Consider the following 15263-nt stretch of genomic DNA (forward strand, 5'->3'; position numbering starts at 1 on the left):
TTAAGCGACACCTGGGGAATTCTTGACAGATTCCAGTGTTCTTTGATCTTATCCTATTATAAAAAAAACTTTTCGCCGGTGAAAGTGATATTCTCGAAATTTCCGTACTACATATTTCTTGAAAGGCACACGGAGATTTCAGAAGGGGGTTATTGCGCATCAGCTCGTGATGTCGACGATAGGTGACTATAAGAAGATGTGCGCTTTCGTTTTAATATTGATCGGGACCTATACGTTGTTGCATTTCTAAATATTAAGCACGTCCTGGAAAACCTTTCTTGTGTGGCGTGAATTACTACAGGGCGTGGATTAGTTTTATTCTATATTCTTAGTTCCGCGCGAAACAAACTTCCACAAGTTTCATGAAGTGCGTTGGGCGCTGTTCGTCTGCTTGATGCTTTCCTTTTTCTCGCATTTGAGTAAGGAGTAGCTTATTTTGTCTTGTGTCACAATTTATGTCGCTTTCTTTTCTTTTTATTTTTCAAGGCGTTGCAAAAACAGAAGGTGCGAGCGTCATCGTGAGCTTTGTGTTCGATGAAAAATGAGCATCTACAACGACGTCCACTTTTTTAATTATTATTATTTTTGTCTACTCGTTGTGCGTTTGAGAGATGCTACAGCGCTGTTTGTTTCTTCTCTTTTGCAGAGCAATGACAGCTGGCAGGCTCCGGACAGCGATCAGGTAAGAAATAAGCTCCTTGGTCTCCTGACTAGCACTGTGTTTAACTTGCGCACTTACTAGAAGTGCGCAGCCATGCTGGAATTAAAAGACAGAGAGGAGGCAGTTGTACATCCTACGTGACTTAAAGGGGAGCGTGATCACTTCCCGTCGTCTATGAAAAACGAGGAATGCAGGTGGCCTTATTCTAGAATTAAATGACAGGTAGCGGCGCTAGCACCTCGGTGTTTCTGCGCCTTGAATATATTCCTTGGTAGACTTCGCGTTTCGTCGTACTCCCGAGGTGCATCTCAGAGGCCGCGTGGATAGAGATGCGTGGCTGAGATCTTCTCTGCCAGGTGCCGCAGCAATCTGAGCTGCCCACAAGAATGTCGCCTGCTTTTTAACGAACTCGTCCAATTCATTTTCGCCAATTAACCAAACAGTCATTTCGCTCCTCATTTAAATAAACTTGCTGTCTGACGTCATGTGTATCTAACGTAACTTTTAGCTTGAAGAAGAATCGTCTAATTTGCACCGGGCATTTTTTTAGAAGAGGTTCTTTTTGTTTAATCATCGGCAAACTTGAAGTGCTTGGAAGAGAAGCAAGTTCTTCACTCGTTGATCGTACCACAGAAAAGGCGGAATGCGATGAGCAAAAGCATTTCTCGATTCTGCTGTTCTGTACTCGTTTGACTTGTTACATGCTTGGCTGTCTTTAGAGAAACAACTCATAGCGTGGCTGGCCTGACACTGTTTACCCTTGTCTATTCCTTGTGCGCAGCTCTGTTCACTTGCCGTTAATCTTGGCACTTAGCTCTCTTTTTTTTCTTCATCGCGTTCGTTTCCGGACATGCCAGTTCTTAAAAAACTGGCCTGCAGCTAAACGTCATTTGCAGCAACTAACCGTGCAACTGCGCAATAGCCGACGCCCTCCGTTGAACGCGCGCAAATGCGCGTATGCCGCACAGCAGTGCTCCGAGCGCGCTTTCACGGAGAAGCGTCTCTCCGTCTAACGCTAAAGACGCTAAGGTCCGATAGACCCTTTGCTCTCACTCTTTCTCTAGAACCGGTAATGCCGTTTCCGCTAGCAAAGACGTTCTTGAGGTGTGCGGGAAGAGGCAGGCGCTCACGCGTTCTGTTCTGCATCCGCTCTCGCTCCTCCCGCTTCTTTTTTTTTCTTGTTTTGGTTTTTCGCGTGCATACCCTCTCTTCTGGCTGCAGGAAGCTTCGAAAACGTCAGCGAAAATCGCAACGCTGGCATTTTCCTTCTCCCCTCCGCATATTGATTCTTTAGTCGATTTCGACTATTCATTCGGGGGCAAACTTTCTTTTTTGTTCTTTTTTTTGTTGTTTTGTACTACTTTTTTTTTGATACCGTAGTTGTGGACTTACACTGGTCGTTTTGTTATTTTTGTTTTTTTTTTCCTGGTCGTTATGAACTAGAGCACACTGACTGGCAAAAAAAAAAAGAAACAAAGGAAAATTCTATCGGCGAGTAAGGGTGCAATAGAGCCTATAGGGCCTCCTTTCTTGGTTGTTAGGGAAAGGAAAAGAAACGGTTATGTAGCGCTCCAGCTCCGGCATGAACTGCGATAAGTGGCCGGCGCGGCGTCGCCCCTTTTGTGTTTGCGGAGAGCTACACTCAGCGACACACAGGCGACTAATGAAGCCCCGGAGTCGGCGCTGCTGGGCGCTTTACGCAAACTAATCACTCGTGCTAGCTCAGCAGCCGTGGTTGGCAGCATAAAAAAGAGAACGAGAAAAGGGGGAAAAAAAAGAGGCATCACATCGCTCCCTCTCCCCAAGCGCCCGCAGATTTTTCGCCCCTTTGAGCATAGACTTGCCGACGTTCGAATTTGAGAGACCTGGGGATGGAACAGGAAAGAAAAAGTAATGCAAGCAAGAATCCTAGGGCCCAAGCTGCTCGACTATACATAATGCGCTCGTTGCCCGTTCATTCCGCACTGAGAGAAGGAGGAAATAGGGGTCAAGCCGTATACGGCATGACCCCTATTTTCTCCTCCTCTCAGTTTCGCTCTGTAATCTGTTTTTTCTTGCAGTTTGATATATTGATCGGACTTGAGTGGCTGGCGATCGACCATTTCCGTAAAGCGTCTAAGCAATCAGCTTAAGCTCTGCTCTATCGAGCCGTGTGTACTCTGCTTGCTCGGTGCGAGACCGGCCGCTCCGTCACACTCCGTTCTTAACTCTGCATGCATGGGGTATTCGACAGCTGTATCGGATTTCGTTTCTTTCTTTTTTTTTCTTTTTTTTTCTAGCGAGCCACGCTTTTCTACAATGGGCTTATAGCTCAAACTGCTGGGCCACAGCTGGGCTCCTTCTTTTTCCTTGCTCTGCAGCCTTCTTTTGGGTTTTCGTTTACCTCCTTGTAGATTCCGCCTACTTACTACATACCTTATGCACTGGCCCGATCGCTGGTCGATCTGCCATTCGCTAACTGGGCAGAAACTTCCTATTTATCGAGTCGGCACTTTCCCGATTGCTTCCAATTGACCTTATCGGCTTCGAGGCGGTCTGTCTTCGGGGCTGAATTCGCTCCAGCGACCCTCTTCCGCTTCTATGGGCTTCTCTTCCCGCATATCCGATAGGTTTCTATGAATAAGCGTTCTTTTTCGTTCTCTTCATGCTACAACCACTGCGTTTTGAGTGTTTTGTTTTGCTAGCCTCGTTACTGCTAATATCATATTTCCTTCGCTTAAACCAATATCGGCCTATATATAGTCTATCTAGCGTGTTCTTTCTTTTTGGGCTCGCGTAACAGTGTTTTTTTTTTTTTTTTGAGAAGGCACTTTTCAGACGGGTTGTCCATAATCCAAGGTCGCTTTTTTTTTTTCCGGTCAGTAATTTTTTGAAGGGATTGACGAAGCGAGCCAAAGGCACTTTTCGGTAAACCACCTGGCTCTTGTCATGATATTCGATATCAAAGTCATCGGGTTTTTGTAGTACATTAAGCTTTCTTCCTGCCCAATTTGCCATCTGGCTGTGGTCATATATTTTTACATATATTTTAAACTGACTATCCTCTTAACTTTTCTTAGATTATATGCTATCCTACATAAATGCGGAATAGTGGATAATAATAATAATAATAATAATAATAATAATAATAATAATAATAATAATAATCAGCCTGACTACGTCCACTGGAGGACAAAGGCCTCTCCTATGTTCCGCCAGTCAACTCGGTCCTGTGCTTGCTGCTGGCAATTTATACCCACAAACTTCTTAATTTCATCTACCCCCCTAACCTTCTGTCTCCCCCTAATGCGCTTGCCATCTCTGGGAATCAGTTAGTTAGGATAAAAAGAATACGTTAGACCGAAATGAAGTTTTCATCATCATCATCATCATGCTTTCGTTCGCATGGACTAAGCTTCATTGAAGGATTATGTTCTCCAGTGTTGTTCAGACTGGTTATGTTCACCGGCCATCTGTCTGGCCAGCAAAAGTGGTATTGCATAAGCTTGAAAAGGTAGCGCATAAAACGTGGATGCAAAAAAAAAATAAAAAAAACGTCGACCGCTCAAGTGCTACCCAGTCGAAGCGCTTGTACAATCTACGTCTTTATTTTTTGTGTCCGTGTCTTACGCGCTGCCCAGACTGGGAGAAGCGCGAAACTGGAAAAGCACGAAATGGGTATTTAAAGGAAAATGAAAAAAAAAATAAGAGAATACAGTTCTAAAACGTTCGCTCTTGCAAAAGGTCATGTTTTAGGTGTCTCCTGATTTGGGACAACTTATTTTTTCGGGGGCTGGGGAGGGGGGTTACGTTTATGTGTTACAGGCTTAACGCAGTGTGCGCGGGTAACCGAGAACGACAGCTACAGTCCTTTTGCGTCACGGACTTCTATCCCAGCCTGCAGACATTAAAATGGTATCGTAAAAAAAAAAAATCTAGAGAGTTTACAAAAAGCCGTCGTCTTTTCTTTTTAACTTTCATCGTTTGTTTCGGAAAGCGGGAAATAACAACGAACGAGTCACGCTGTTTACGCTCGTGTTTCCTTTTTCTTCTACTCGGGCTTCGATAGCCCCTTCATCTCCTTCTCCCGTTTTACTCAAGTGTCGTAATATGTAAGGAAAGCTCCATTCTGTTTAGCTATCCATCCATCGAAGCAGCTCTTACGCACGCCACATGTACTACTCCAGGAGTTTCCCATAGCGAACTCTGTGCTCTTGGCTTTGTACTCGCTCTTCTTTTCCTTCTGTCCGTTTTGATTCTGTCTCGGCTCTTCTGGGTTCGATATGGCACTGGGGACCGCTAAAGCAGCCAAAGTACCCGCCGCTTTTTTTCTTGTTGGACGCTTCTCTTGTGGCAGCACAAAAGGCAGGACGCGTGCATGCGTGGCCCTTTGCGACCGAACGGCCGCTATCGACGTGCGGGCTGCCTTCGGCAAAGCGAGGACGTATGCCGCGAATAAAGATAAAAAAAAATGAGCGAAACAAGTCATTTGTTGTCCCGAGTCTGGGCTCTCGCCAGGAATGGAAGCAACGTGTCCGAGCGGGCCCTCAAGTTTCGTGCTCGCGCGTCGTCTTTCCCTGCTGAGTCGCTCGTCGTGCCCCTCTGTGGAGTGTACTCGCGGTGTTTGTTCGGTAGCGGGTTGGCTTTTCGCCGTCCCTTCAGGGTCCTTTGTTACGTGCCTGTTTCGCTCCCTTTCGTTTGACGACCTAGCGGTGCGCCTGCGGCCCTGCGTATAGATCCGGACTTTATGGACGCTTTGAAGATGTTTCCCCGGTGCGGAGACCAGTACCTAGCGTATGTCTGTACGACAGTCGCTGAGCAATCGTCATTATCGGACACATGGTTAGGAAATTTCTGGAGATATTGTTTCCCCCCTCCCCTTTCTTTTTTCGTTATTCTTTGTCGTAACCTCGTCGCCTCTGTCGGTCCTAGGTAGTGGTAGTGACGTAAGTAATGGTGATTTTGCGTCTTCGTCTCTTCTTACCGTGATGCTGGATCTGTACATGGGCTCTCGGTGTATCGCTGTGTCACCAATTGTAGGTTTGTTGCGTCGATTCTGCTTCGCCGGCTGGCCGCTACGATATCTTCCCCTTTTTCCTCATTTTCGCTTACACTCTCTCTCTCTCTCTCTCTTCGCGTTAGCTTGATGCGCTCTTTCTGGGACATTTATTGTGTAATGGGTGCTTCTACAACAACTTCGGGTTCTCTAACCTAAGCTAAGTAGACGGACATTCTTTTCCATTTTGCTGGCATGGAAGTGCGTGCGCCGTGGCTGGTATTTTAACCCCTGCCATCGCGCTGAGCAGCGAGCGGGTAATAATTATGTTTTTTTGGCAATGGTGTGGTTAGCATTGGAGTTGTACACTGTATTAATACACGTGTATGCGGGCATGAAATATGTGGCAAATGGAATAACTGTCGTAGATTCAAATCTCAGATCGGCGTTTGCGTCCACCACAGTTCAGAACGTTCAAGATGGCTCCGGAGTCCCGCTCTAACAAGCTCTCGCTTTCAGGAGCGAAAACTTGTAGATGTAACTGATCTACGAAAACCGAAGTCTGGCAGTAAAGACGCTCAACCGTTCACGCTCTTACGAAAGCTCTTAGTGCGACTGGTGCAAATCTAGTATTCTTTTTGTAATGAGGATGCGGACAATTCAGCAGCGGTGTCTGCCTTCTTGCTATATTTTCGGGCACGAAGTACAGTATTCGTAAGCTAGATACCTTAAGAGAAGAAGGAGGAAATAAGGCTGTGGGTTGCAAACGGATCTGGCCTTGCGAGGTACTACGGAGCCAATTACTTCGTCCGGTTCGCTCCTACCAAAACATGAACGCTGTTGCCCACTTCGTACTTCGGTGTACAATATCCTTTGTCTTTTTCCCCCTTGTTTTGCGTGTGTATGAGTGTCGCGTGAGGAGAACCTCTAGGATAGCGTGGCAATATCCGGTTCCGGTTTTGTCTGGCTGGATCTGGCTGCGACAAATACAAAACAACCGTCGTTTCCGGTGTCGCTGCTCGTTCGTGGACGTCCTCCGTGATATCGCACTCTCGGTGTGTCCGAGCACGAAATTGCGCAATCGGCACGCTGTTGTTCCGCTCTGAAGACGCAACATTGGTAGAGCTTCTTTCCGGCTGCTCTGAGAGCCTTCCTGCGTTCCCGGAAGCCTTGTTGGGGTGTTTGTTTCTCGTTTTCGGAGGAGAGCGAACAATTTTCACCCCGTCGCTAGCGTTGCCAGACCAACCCAATCTGCGTAGTGGCTCGAGTAGTACTAGGACTTTCTTGACGAGTTTTTCACCCTATATTTGTTTGTTAGCGTACTCATGTGCATAAACGTAAGCAGCCAGTCGTTAACTGCTAGGCTGTACGAGTGGGTCAAAGAGAGAGAGAGAGAGAAAGAAAGCGAAGACGTCTACAAGTTGACGCATCTGCCATTGTTGCTGCATCACCGTTTGTAGCTTACACGGGCCCGTATTTTACGAAATGTTTTATCATTTGATATGCCTATTCAAATGCACAAAACACAGATTAAGTCATATTTGCAAGATGTTTCAGCGCGCGAGCCCCGCCGCGGTGGTATAGTGGCTAAGGTACTCGGCTGCTGACCTGCAGAGCGCGGGTTCGAATCCCGGCTGCGGCGGCTGCATTTCCGATGGAGGCGGAAATGTTGTAGGCCCGTGTGCTCAGATTTGGGTGCACGTTAAAGAACCCCAGGTTGTCTAAATTTCCGGAGCCCTCCACTACAGCGTCTCTTATAATTATATAGTGGTTTGGGGACGTTAAACCCCACATATCAATCAATCAATGTTTCAGCGCGCGAACAAAGCAAAAAGGACAGGGTAGACAGAAAGAGCGCTGACTTCCAACTAACTTTATTTCACAGAGTGGCAAGAATATATACGTCTAAAAAAGGAAGATTACAGATTACAGATTAAGTAGGGGGTAAGCAGGCTGACGGCTGCCATCTAGAGGGGCCAGCGCCTGTCTGCTCTTTCTGGATTAGGTAAGAAATAGAAGGAAGGAAGACAGGAGGAAAGACAGCGTAAAGAGATATGAGAGTAAATGAGAAATCGGCGTAGGCTTAGGCATAAATAACTAGAAACACAAATGCCTATGTAAGGCAAAAGCTATAAAAGTAACTCTCTTGATATAATTGTTTGTGAGACCAAAATACAGCCGATCGTGAAGTTGGGCGTATTAGCGAGGGCGAGGAATAAATGATAAAAAGCGGTTTCTACTGAAAGTACCTGTGAACTCGGATTCTGGTGTTTTGAGTATTTCGTCAGTGGTCACCTGGCGTTTCAACATCTGCTGCGTCGAGAACATTGCGGTGCCCAAAAACTTGCTGCGTGTATGTGAAGTATGCGTATTTTGTCGATGTCTGTGTGTGCGCCCATTGATTGTGCTCTATGGAATGCGACAAATAAGAACTGCCGACAGCAGGCATCGTTGAGAAATTTCGAAGGCATATCATATAGGGACACATTCACTGCCGCAGAAAGCAACAGTTTCCTGGTGTTGTGTTGGCGTGACACTATATTCCGTCAGTATGGCCGTGACAACTTAAAATGACGAGCACTTCGCGGCATTTTATTCATTGCTCGAAGATTGTCCCGTTAGCATGACTGTAATCTGTGCATTTAGCAATACTATGGCATGTTCGCAACTGTCTTCGCTGAAACAATACTCTCTCGCTTTTTCGTTTTAATCTCTAGCCGCGTTTCTCCTGGGCTGATTTCCTTTATTTGACACTTTCGCCGAAAATCAGCACTGTCGCGTAGACTCATAAGCTTTAAAACCCCAAATAAAGAGTGAGAAAAAAAAAGGGAACGCTAATGAAAGCTGTCCTCATCATCCTACGTTTGACGTCGCGTCAGCGCGGAAAAAAAGACTGTCGCTTTTCAGCATTGTGTAACGTCTACTCTTCTACCAAAGATTGGTCGGGGTATTTATCTCGGTCGACCACAGGAGCTGAGCAATCATTAAAACCAGCGTGAGTGGTGTAAGCACGCAATTACCTCCCCCTCTCCCTCTCTCTCTCTCTCTCTCTGGCTTAGTATACACCGTTCACGAGAGTGTGGTCGCTGGAGCAACGTATTCTCGTCATTGTTCGCTTCTTGCCTGCTAGCTCGGTGCGTAGTTTGCTTTGCGGAATATGCATGTTTCAGCATTCTCCTATTCCCTTGTTTTTGTTATCAACCACTCTGCAGGAGTTTCACAGTTTCACCGTTTTGTCTCCCCGTGTCTCGTGTCTGTATACAAGAAAGCAGAGGATAGGGGATAATGTGACGTTCAACATAAACCGGTGAAGCTCTTTAGGCGCTGTGAGTTCAAAGCAATCGTGCCTGAAAGCTTTGTTTGCGGGAACGGCTTGCCAATTTTTCAAGTGTGTTTTGGTGCGAGGGCGTCCGGGTGTATCTGGTTTCTCTTGCGAACGTCTTGCCAGGATGCGCGCGTGCTATCGCTTTCAGCTGGCTGCTCCAATTTTCTCCAAAACTGAGTGCTAAAGGGTATACACATTCATTTTGTTGAGTCGGACGAAAGAAACTTGAGCCCGTCTCACGGAAAGTGAAAAAGTAAAGAGTGGCTGTGGTGCTGTTTCCATGCGAGCTACTCGTAGCATTTTTTTTTGTTTATGCGTGGATATACGGATTACTAGAGCTAGCATATAGACAATGCGTGTATATACCTCCATCTCAATCTCTAGTACCTCTGAAAAAAGACGTAATTCGATGCACTTTATTGGACTTTTCTTTTTATCTCATAAACCTAAGTTCCCGAAATACTACCGCTCAGAGCAGACATTTATATAAAAAGCAGACGCGTTTTTTGTTCTCGTGAAAGAACAGTATAGGGCGTCGCTGTCTGTAGCAACTGTAGGGAAGCTCTGTGTACACCGTTTATGGACTCTTATACCTTGCCTCCTGGGTGAATCATTTAATACCGAACTGGTGTTGAAGAATGAGAATAGAAAGCCCAGAGTTTTGTTCGTCCCGTTATAGACGCCTGTACTGGTTTTTTTAACTCAGGCTTCTGCATCCCGATGGGAGCGAAATGCATCCTCGCTCGTGCGAATAGTGTGCTCGTTGAGCCCCTGTGAGTACTAGAATAAATTCTAAAGCTTCCACCGTGGCGTCTATCAAAACCACTGTATCTGATTGGTTGGCTAATTTTTTTAACATATTGAGTGAATATAATCGCTTGAAGATGCTATCTTCGCTTTAATTAAGCTTGTTTCTGGCAATGGCTTGCAAAGGATGCTTTTCCGCCTAAAGATCGTATTTGAGGAAAAGCCAGCTCTAAAGGGGCACTATAAGTGCTGTGGCAGAAACAACCCTTTCCTTGTGTCGGGGATGTTTGTCGTTACGCTTGCGTTAAAGTCTACTCTTTGAATGGCGTCTTCTTCTACTACTCTTCTACAACGCATTTATTCGGCAAGCGCATGTGACGCTCCCCCCCCCCGGCTGGAGCATTAACGGCTACCGCACGTAACGTTACTTGGATATCGTCACTTTTCGATCGAAAAAAAAAAAAAAAGTCTCCCTGCATCGAGTGGTTTTTCATCATTTGATGTGAACCGAAGCTGCAATTTTTGTGTAACACGCAACCCGAATGTTTTCCTTGTCTGCACGAGCGTCTTGGTCATCAGCCGCGGTATGTGTGGCTTCCGCCTAGTGCTGTAGTTTATCCAGCGTTATCCGCCAAGAGGAGAGAACAAACGCGAAGGTCCGGACCTATGGAACTTTCCTTAATTGCTTTCTCCTCACTTCCGCATTAGCGTAGGGAGTGAGTTTGCCCGTGTACGTCAAGCGGGCTCATCTCCCACACGTGTATCCGGCCGCCAGCCCTTCCACGTCGTCGTCGTCGTCGTCGTCGTCGTCATCATCACCGCCGTAATGGCTTCTAGATCCTCGGAAGATGGCCACCCGCCTCCCGAGCGCTTTTGCCGAACGCTCTTCCCGAACCCAGGCTTCCTTCCTCGGCTCACTTCGTCATCCTCGTCGGGAAATGGATGCCCGGGACCTAGGGCACGTCGCGCGCGCCCGCGGTATCCTCCGAGATACACGTAATTCCTCCGTATACACCCCGATGTACACACGTTTCACGCACGTATATATTATACTCTTCCAGGAGGGTGCTTCATGGGACTGCTTCGTGCATGTGCTTTCAACGCAAGTATAATAAATACGCGCGTGGCGGACGGTGACATGCCGCCGAGACAGGCAACTTCGATGCGCCCGGTTTGTCCGCGTATGTGTGCGTGTGCTCGTGTGTGTGGTCAGCAGGAAGATCCGATTAGCGTGTTCTCATCGGAGGCGTCCAGGCCCGCAGCTGGTGGAAGTGCTTGTGAAGAATGGACGCTAGTGGGGAGCTCATTTCTCAGCGTCCCCCGCTCTTCTTGTGCTCTCAGCTCGCTTCTGTTTTTTTTTTTTTTCGATAGGTAAAAGGACTGGCACGGCCATGTACGCTCGAGGCGAGCGGGACCTATTCATCACTCGGCCTGAGCCGTGCCCGTGTGGCTTTTCCGTTGCGCCTATGTCGCGCAGCTGACCTGCCGCTTCTGTATATAAACCTTCTTGCGGCTCGCTTCTATGCCAGCGCGTCTGGTATTATGCTGCTTTGCGTTACTGATGGTTGCCGTGGCGCGGCTATATTACCTTGGCAAGTTTTCCGCTCTTCTACACAGTGTTGCTGCCGCTGACATATCATTCCTCGTATTTGTGTAAAACGACCGTATTTCAGCTTATATAGGCCTCATGTAACTCTATTCCATAGCCCTATGGTTGATTCTGTTATGGAGAGTAAACAGCTTGTGTGTGATTTAAGGCGTGCCGCTTTCGTGACTTGAAGCGCGTATATTCGCCGAAACAAGTTCATTCTCCTTCCTCAAGCTGGTAGTATCATATAATGGTTCTTCAACCCTAATAAACGCTAGTAATTCGTGGGTTGTAAGAAAATAAAGACCCTCATTGAGGCTACTATCTACTGCGTAACATTTGCAGTCTGAGTTTGCAGGGTCACGTCTGTGTGGAATAAGCTTCGTTGCACATCTGGCGGGCACAGGTTAAAGCACATTTTGAACATAATATCGGTGAGGGCCTTATTGAACTTTTTGCGTGGGGTGCTAAGACTATTGAATAGGCTTTAAGCACCCAGCTCACTTTTTTTTCGCGTGTCTGTTTCGTTCTTCGCTTTATTTCCCGTATTTTTTTCTCTATTCTCCCTTCCCTTAGTGCAGGGTAGCAAACCGGATGCTCCGATTTTTGGTTAAGCTCCCTGCCTTTCCCTTATTATATTCTCTTTCTTGGTCGTGAAATTACGATAGAGCCATGATTCGTATTACGGATGTCACTCCTAGTTGTGGACTTCGTTTCGTGCCTTTTCGTCAACTTCTGTGCTGAAGCAAGGCGGCTGCAATATTTTACGTTCGTCATGCACCCCGTCCTCTTCCACGCGTATTTTTTTATCTTAGGGCGAAAGTCTTAGATGCTTAATCAAACGCGGAAACTCACCGTCGGCGGCGTCAACGCGAAGTGATGCGGAAAATTCACGCATCTCCGCGAAGTGAAATGTGACGAGTGGGTGAGGCGCCGCTGGAAGTTATTTTCATAAATCACCAGTGACATTGCCGCCTCGTGGATGCAAATGAGTGACAACGTGTGTGTATAGCATGTACAACGTCTTTTTGCCGTTGAACCGCCGCTTCCCGCGCCCTCAACTCCGGGATAGAAGCTTGTTGTCGGCGGCTTAGTGAGTTTCCGCCTCCGGGGTAGCTTGTTGGCTGCGTCGGCGTGGCCTTTGGCGATCGAAGGCGCGTTCATGTTCGTGTTCATTCATGGCAGAAATAGAATGTGTGCTTTGGTATGCGGCTATCCTTCATTGTCATGACCGTCAACGTCACCGTGAACACGGACAACGCACAACAATGGAGAAGTGTAGACTCTAAGGTGCTGCGTCCCTAAAAATTGACATCATGTTATATCCGCCGTATGGTGTCATCGTTAGGTCACATATTGCCGTGAATTGTGGCGTCACGTGTTGGCGTCGTTACGCGACACCATCCCAAAGTCGGGCAGATCGCGGAGGTGGAGCCGAACCGCAACAAGCTTGCAATACATTCTCTGGCCCTGGACGCAGTGCGTAACTACGTCAGGTGCGGAAAGCGAAAGATGTCGGAGTGGGGGCTGGGGGAGGATCATTACATCGACTGAGAAGATGACTGTTGCCTTGCAGTCGTCTTATGCGAATGCGTGAGGGCCTCTGTGAGTTTTCGTTGCTGAAATGACGCAATGACACCGGGGAACGTGGATCGATGTGCAGCCAAGAGGGAATGGGGCGCCATATAAGGTATAGGCACACATTTAAAAGGCGGAGGAGAGAGGGTGGCGTCGCACTGGTCGTGACGTGTGACACGGGTTTATTTTCACCCCGGCTACCCCGGCCGTTGCCGGGGTAACCCTAGCCGGGCTGAGCGGAGAACCCGCCAAGACGACACTGAAATGCAAACGCGCGATATGTATGGCATCTACGGCGGCGCCTTCGGTATACTGCAATCGAAACGCGTTTTGCGAGAGTTCTATAACTCCCTCGTAAATGCCAGCTCTCTTCTTGTGCGCCTACCTTCCAAAATGGGTCAAGTGAGTATCCGAAGAGAATTAGCTTGTCAAAAGCCCTTTTGGCTCGGATATATTGACTGTAGAGAAAAAAAAAAAGGGGGGGGGGGGGAGTGCCTCATTTTCGGAAGTTTGCTTGTTTTGCCGCGTGTACGCGGCCGTCGGCTGACATGCACATCGATGTGTAGCAACTGCTCTCAACGTGTGGGATGTTCGACACATACATGGCGCCTTGCCTTCCGCAGGGTTGCTAAAGTCTCTTGTTTCTTTCTTATCGTAGCCGGGCCTGTCCCTCAATTTTCTAGGGTGCGGATATTGAGTGGCTGAGATTGAAATGCCGTGCATAACATATATCATAAGGGGGGGGGGGGGGGAGAAAACAAGAAAAGAATACAATAAACACTCGTATGTATTCACGCGCGCAGATGGGAACAAAACGACTTTGGAAGCAAGTGCCTTGCGTCGCCCTCCTGTATATGCTGTACGCCGCTTCAGGCGTACGACGAACTTATGAATCCGCAGCGCACGCATACGGTTGCACGGCGAACTGTAGGCGCCGCGTGAGATATAGCCTTGCGTCGTGACTGCGCGTCAACATGCCATATCCTGCCTCGCTTTCCGTTCAGCAAAAGTTTGTTGTGTGGTATTGACCAACAGTTCGCGCTTTGGCGATTTCGAATACGGGTGGGCCGCCCAGCACATAGTATATGCTGCCGTATATACACAGCGGCACTCTTTTGCCTAAAACAACGGGGTGGCATGTTTGCCTGTGGCTGTGCTTGTTTCTGTGCACCTGCACAAACCTCTGGCTTGCAACTCGCACGCATTTTTTCGTTTTACTACCTTTAAAACTCAACGAAAGGGAGGGAGACCCTGAGGAAACTGAAGGCGTTAGCATGAGTTAAACATCTCCCATGGCGCTAACATTGGCGTCCGCCGGGGGCAACAGTAGTGATGGGCAGGAGCAGGGTTGGGAGGTTGTTGCTTATACTCTCTGTATTTCTTTCAATGCTTCCCTTTCAGCACCTTATCGGCAGCATATCGGGTGACGCCTTTGAAAAATATGTTTCGTCAGAGAAGTTAAGTGAAAAACATGGAACCACTTTTTTTCCTGCCCTCGTCACTTTACAAACGTGCGCGAGGCTCACGTCTTGTCGCTTTTCTTTCTTTTTCGCGGTCGTCTCCTACAAAAGCCACCTTCAAACATTGTCTGAGAATTATGCGATATCTTCAGCGGTATTCAGAAGACAGGAAAACGAGACGTTCGGGGACTCGTCCGTCCTGCGCGGTCACGGCGTTTTGTTATTGGGACCACGGAATGTCGTAGATTTCAACCATTTAATCACGTTTTAAATGCGAAGCATTTCTTAGCGAACTCGGGCGACTTTGAGCGTATCTATCTATCTATCTATCTATCTATCTATCTATCTATCTATCTATCTATCTATCTATCTATCTATCTATCTATCTATCTATCTATCTATCTATCTATCTATCTATCTATCCGCTTACGTCACATATACCAAATTCGGTATTACGGCACGTGATTGGATGACGAAGATAGGTGACTGGTGCAACATGATTATCATTAGATGGGTGTCATGTAACAGCATGACTACATGCCACGCTCATGATGCGCTGGCGGCCGTTTCGCTAACTTTACTTATACCAAATTTCGTATTATGGGACGTGAATGGGTGACAAAGATATGATAATGGTGCAAACATAATAAACATGAGATGCATGTCATGTAACAACATGATTACATGCTACGCTCATGATGCGCTCGCAGCCTGTTCGCTAGCTTCACATGTACAAGCTTGGTATTACGCGGCGCGAATGGATGACTTTGGTAAATGACACATCCAAACATGATAATCACGACATGTGTGTCATCTAACATGACTACATGCCACACTCATGATGTGCTCGTGGCTGTCTCGCTAGCTTCACATATGCCAATTTGGTATTACGTGACGTCAATGGATGACGAATGTGTGTGACTGGTGAA

At 47.3% G+C, this 15263-nt stretch overlaps 1 protein-coding gene across 5 annotated transcripts in view; it reads left to right on the forward strand.

Annotated features, from left to right (window-relative positions):
• The window catches only part of dlg1 (MAGUK family member discs large 1), a 327017-nt gene that overhangs the window by 115838 nt on the left and 195916 nt on the right, over positions 1-15263 (forward strand). For all 5 annotated transcript variants that reach the window (XM_075891144.1, XM_075891142.1, XM_075891145.1 and 2 more), the window contains one exon: positions 647-682. In XM_075891144.1, coding sequence (XP_075747259.1) covers positions 647-682 — 36 coding nt within the window. The remainder of the gene's footprint in view (positions 1-646; positions 683-15263) is intronic.

The sequence above is a fragment of the Rhipicephalus microplus genome, chromosome 1 (assembly GCF_043290135.1).
Source record: "Rhipicephalus microplus isolate Deutch F79 chromosome 1, USDA_Rmic, whole genome shotgun sequence".
Taxonomy (NCBI): domain Eukaryota; kingdom Metazoa; phylum Arthropoda; class Arachnida; order Ixodida; family Ixodidae; genus Rhipicephalus; species Rhipicephalus microplus.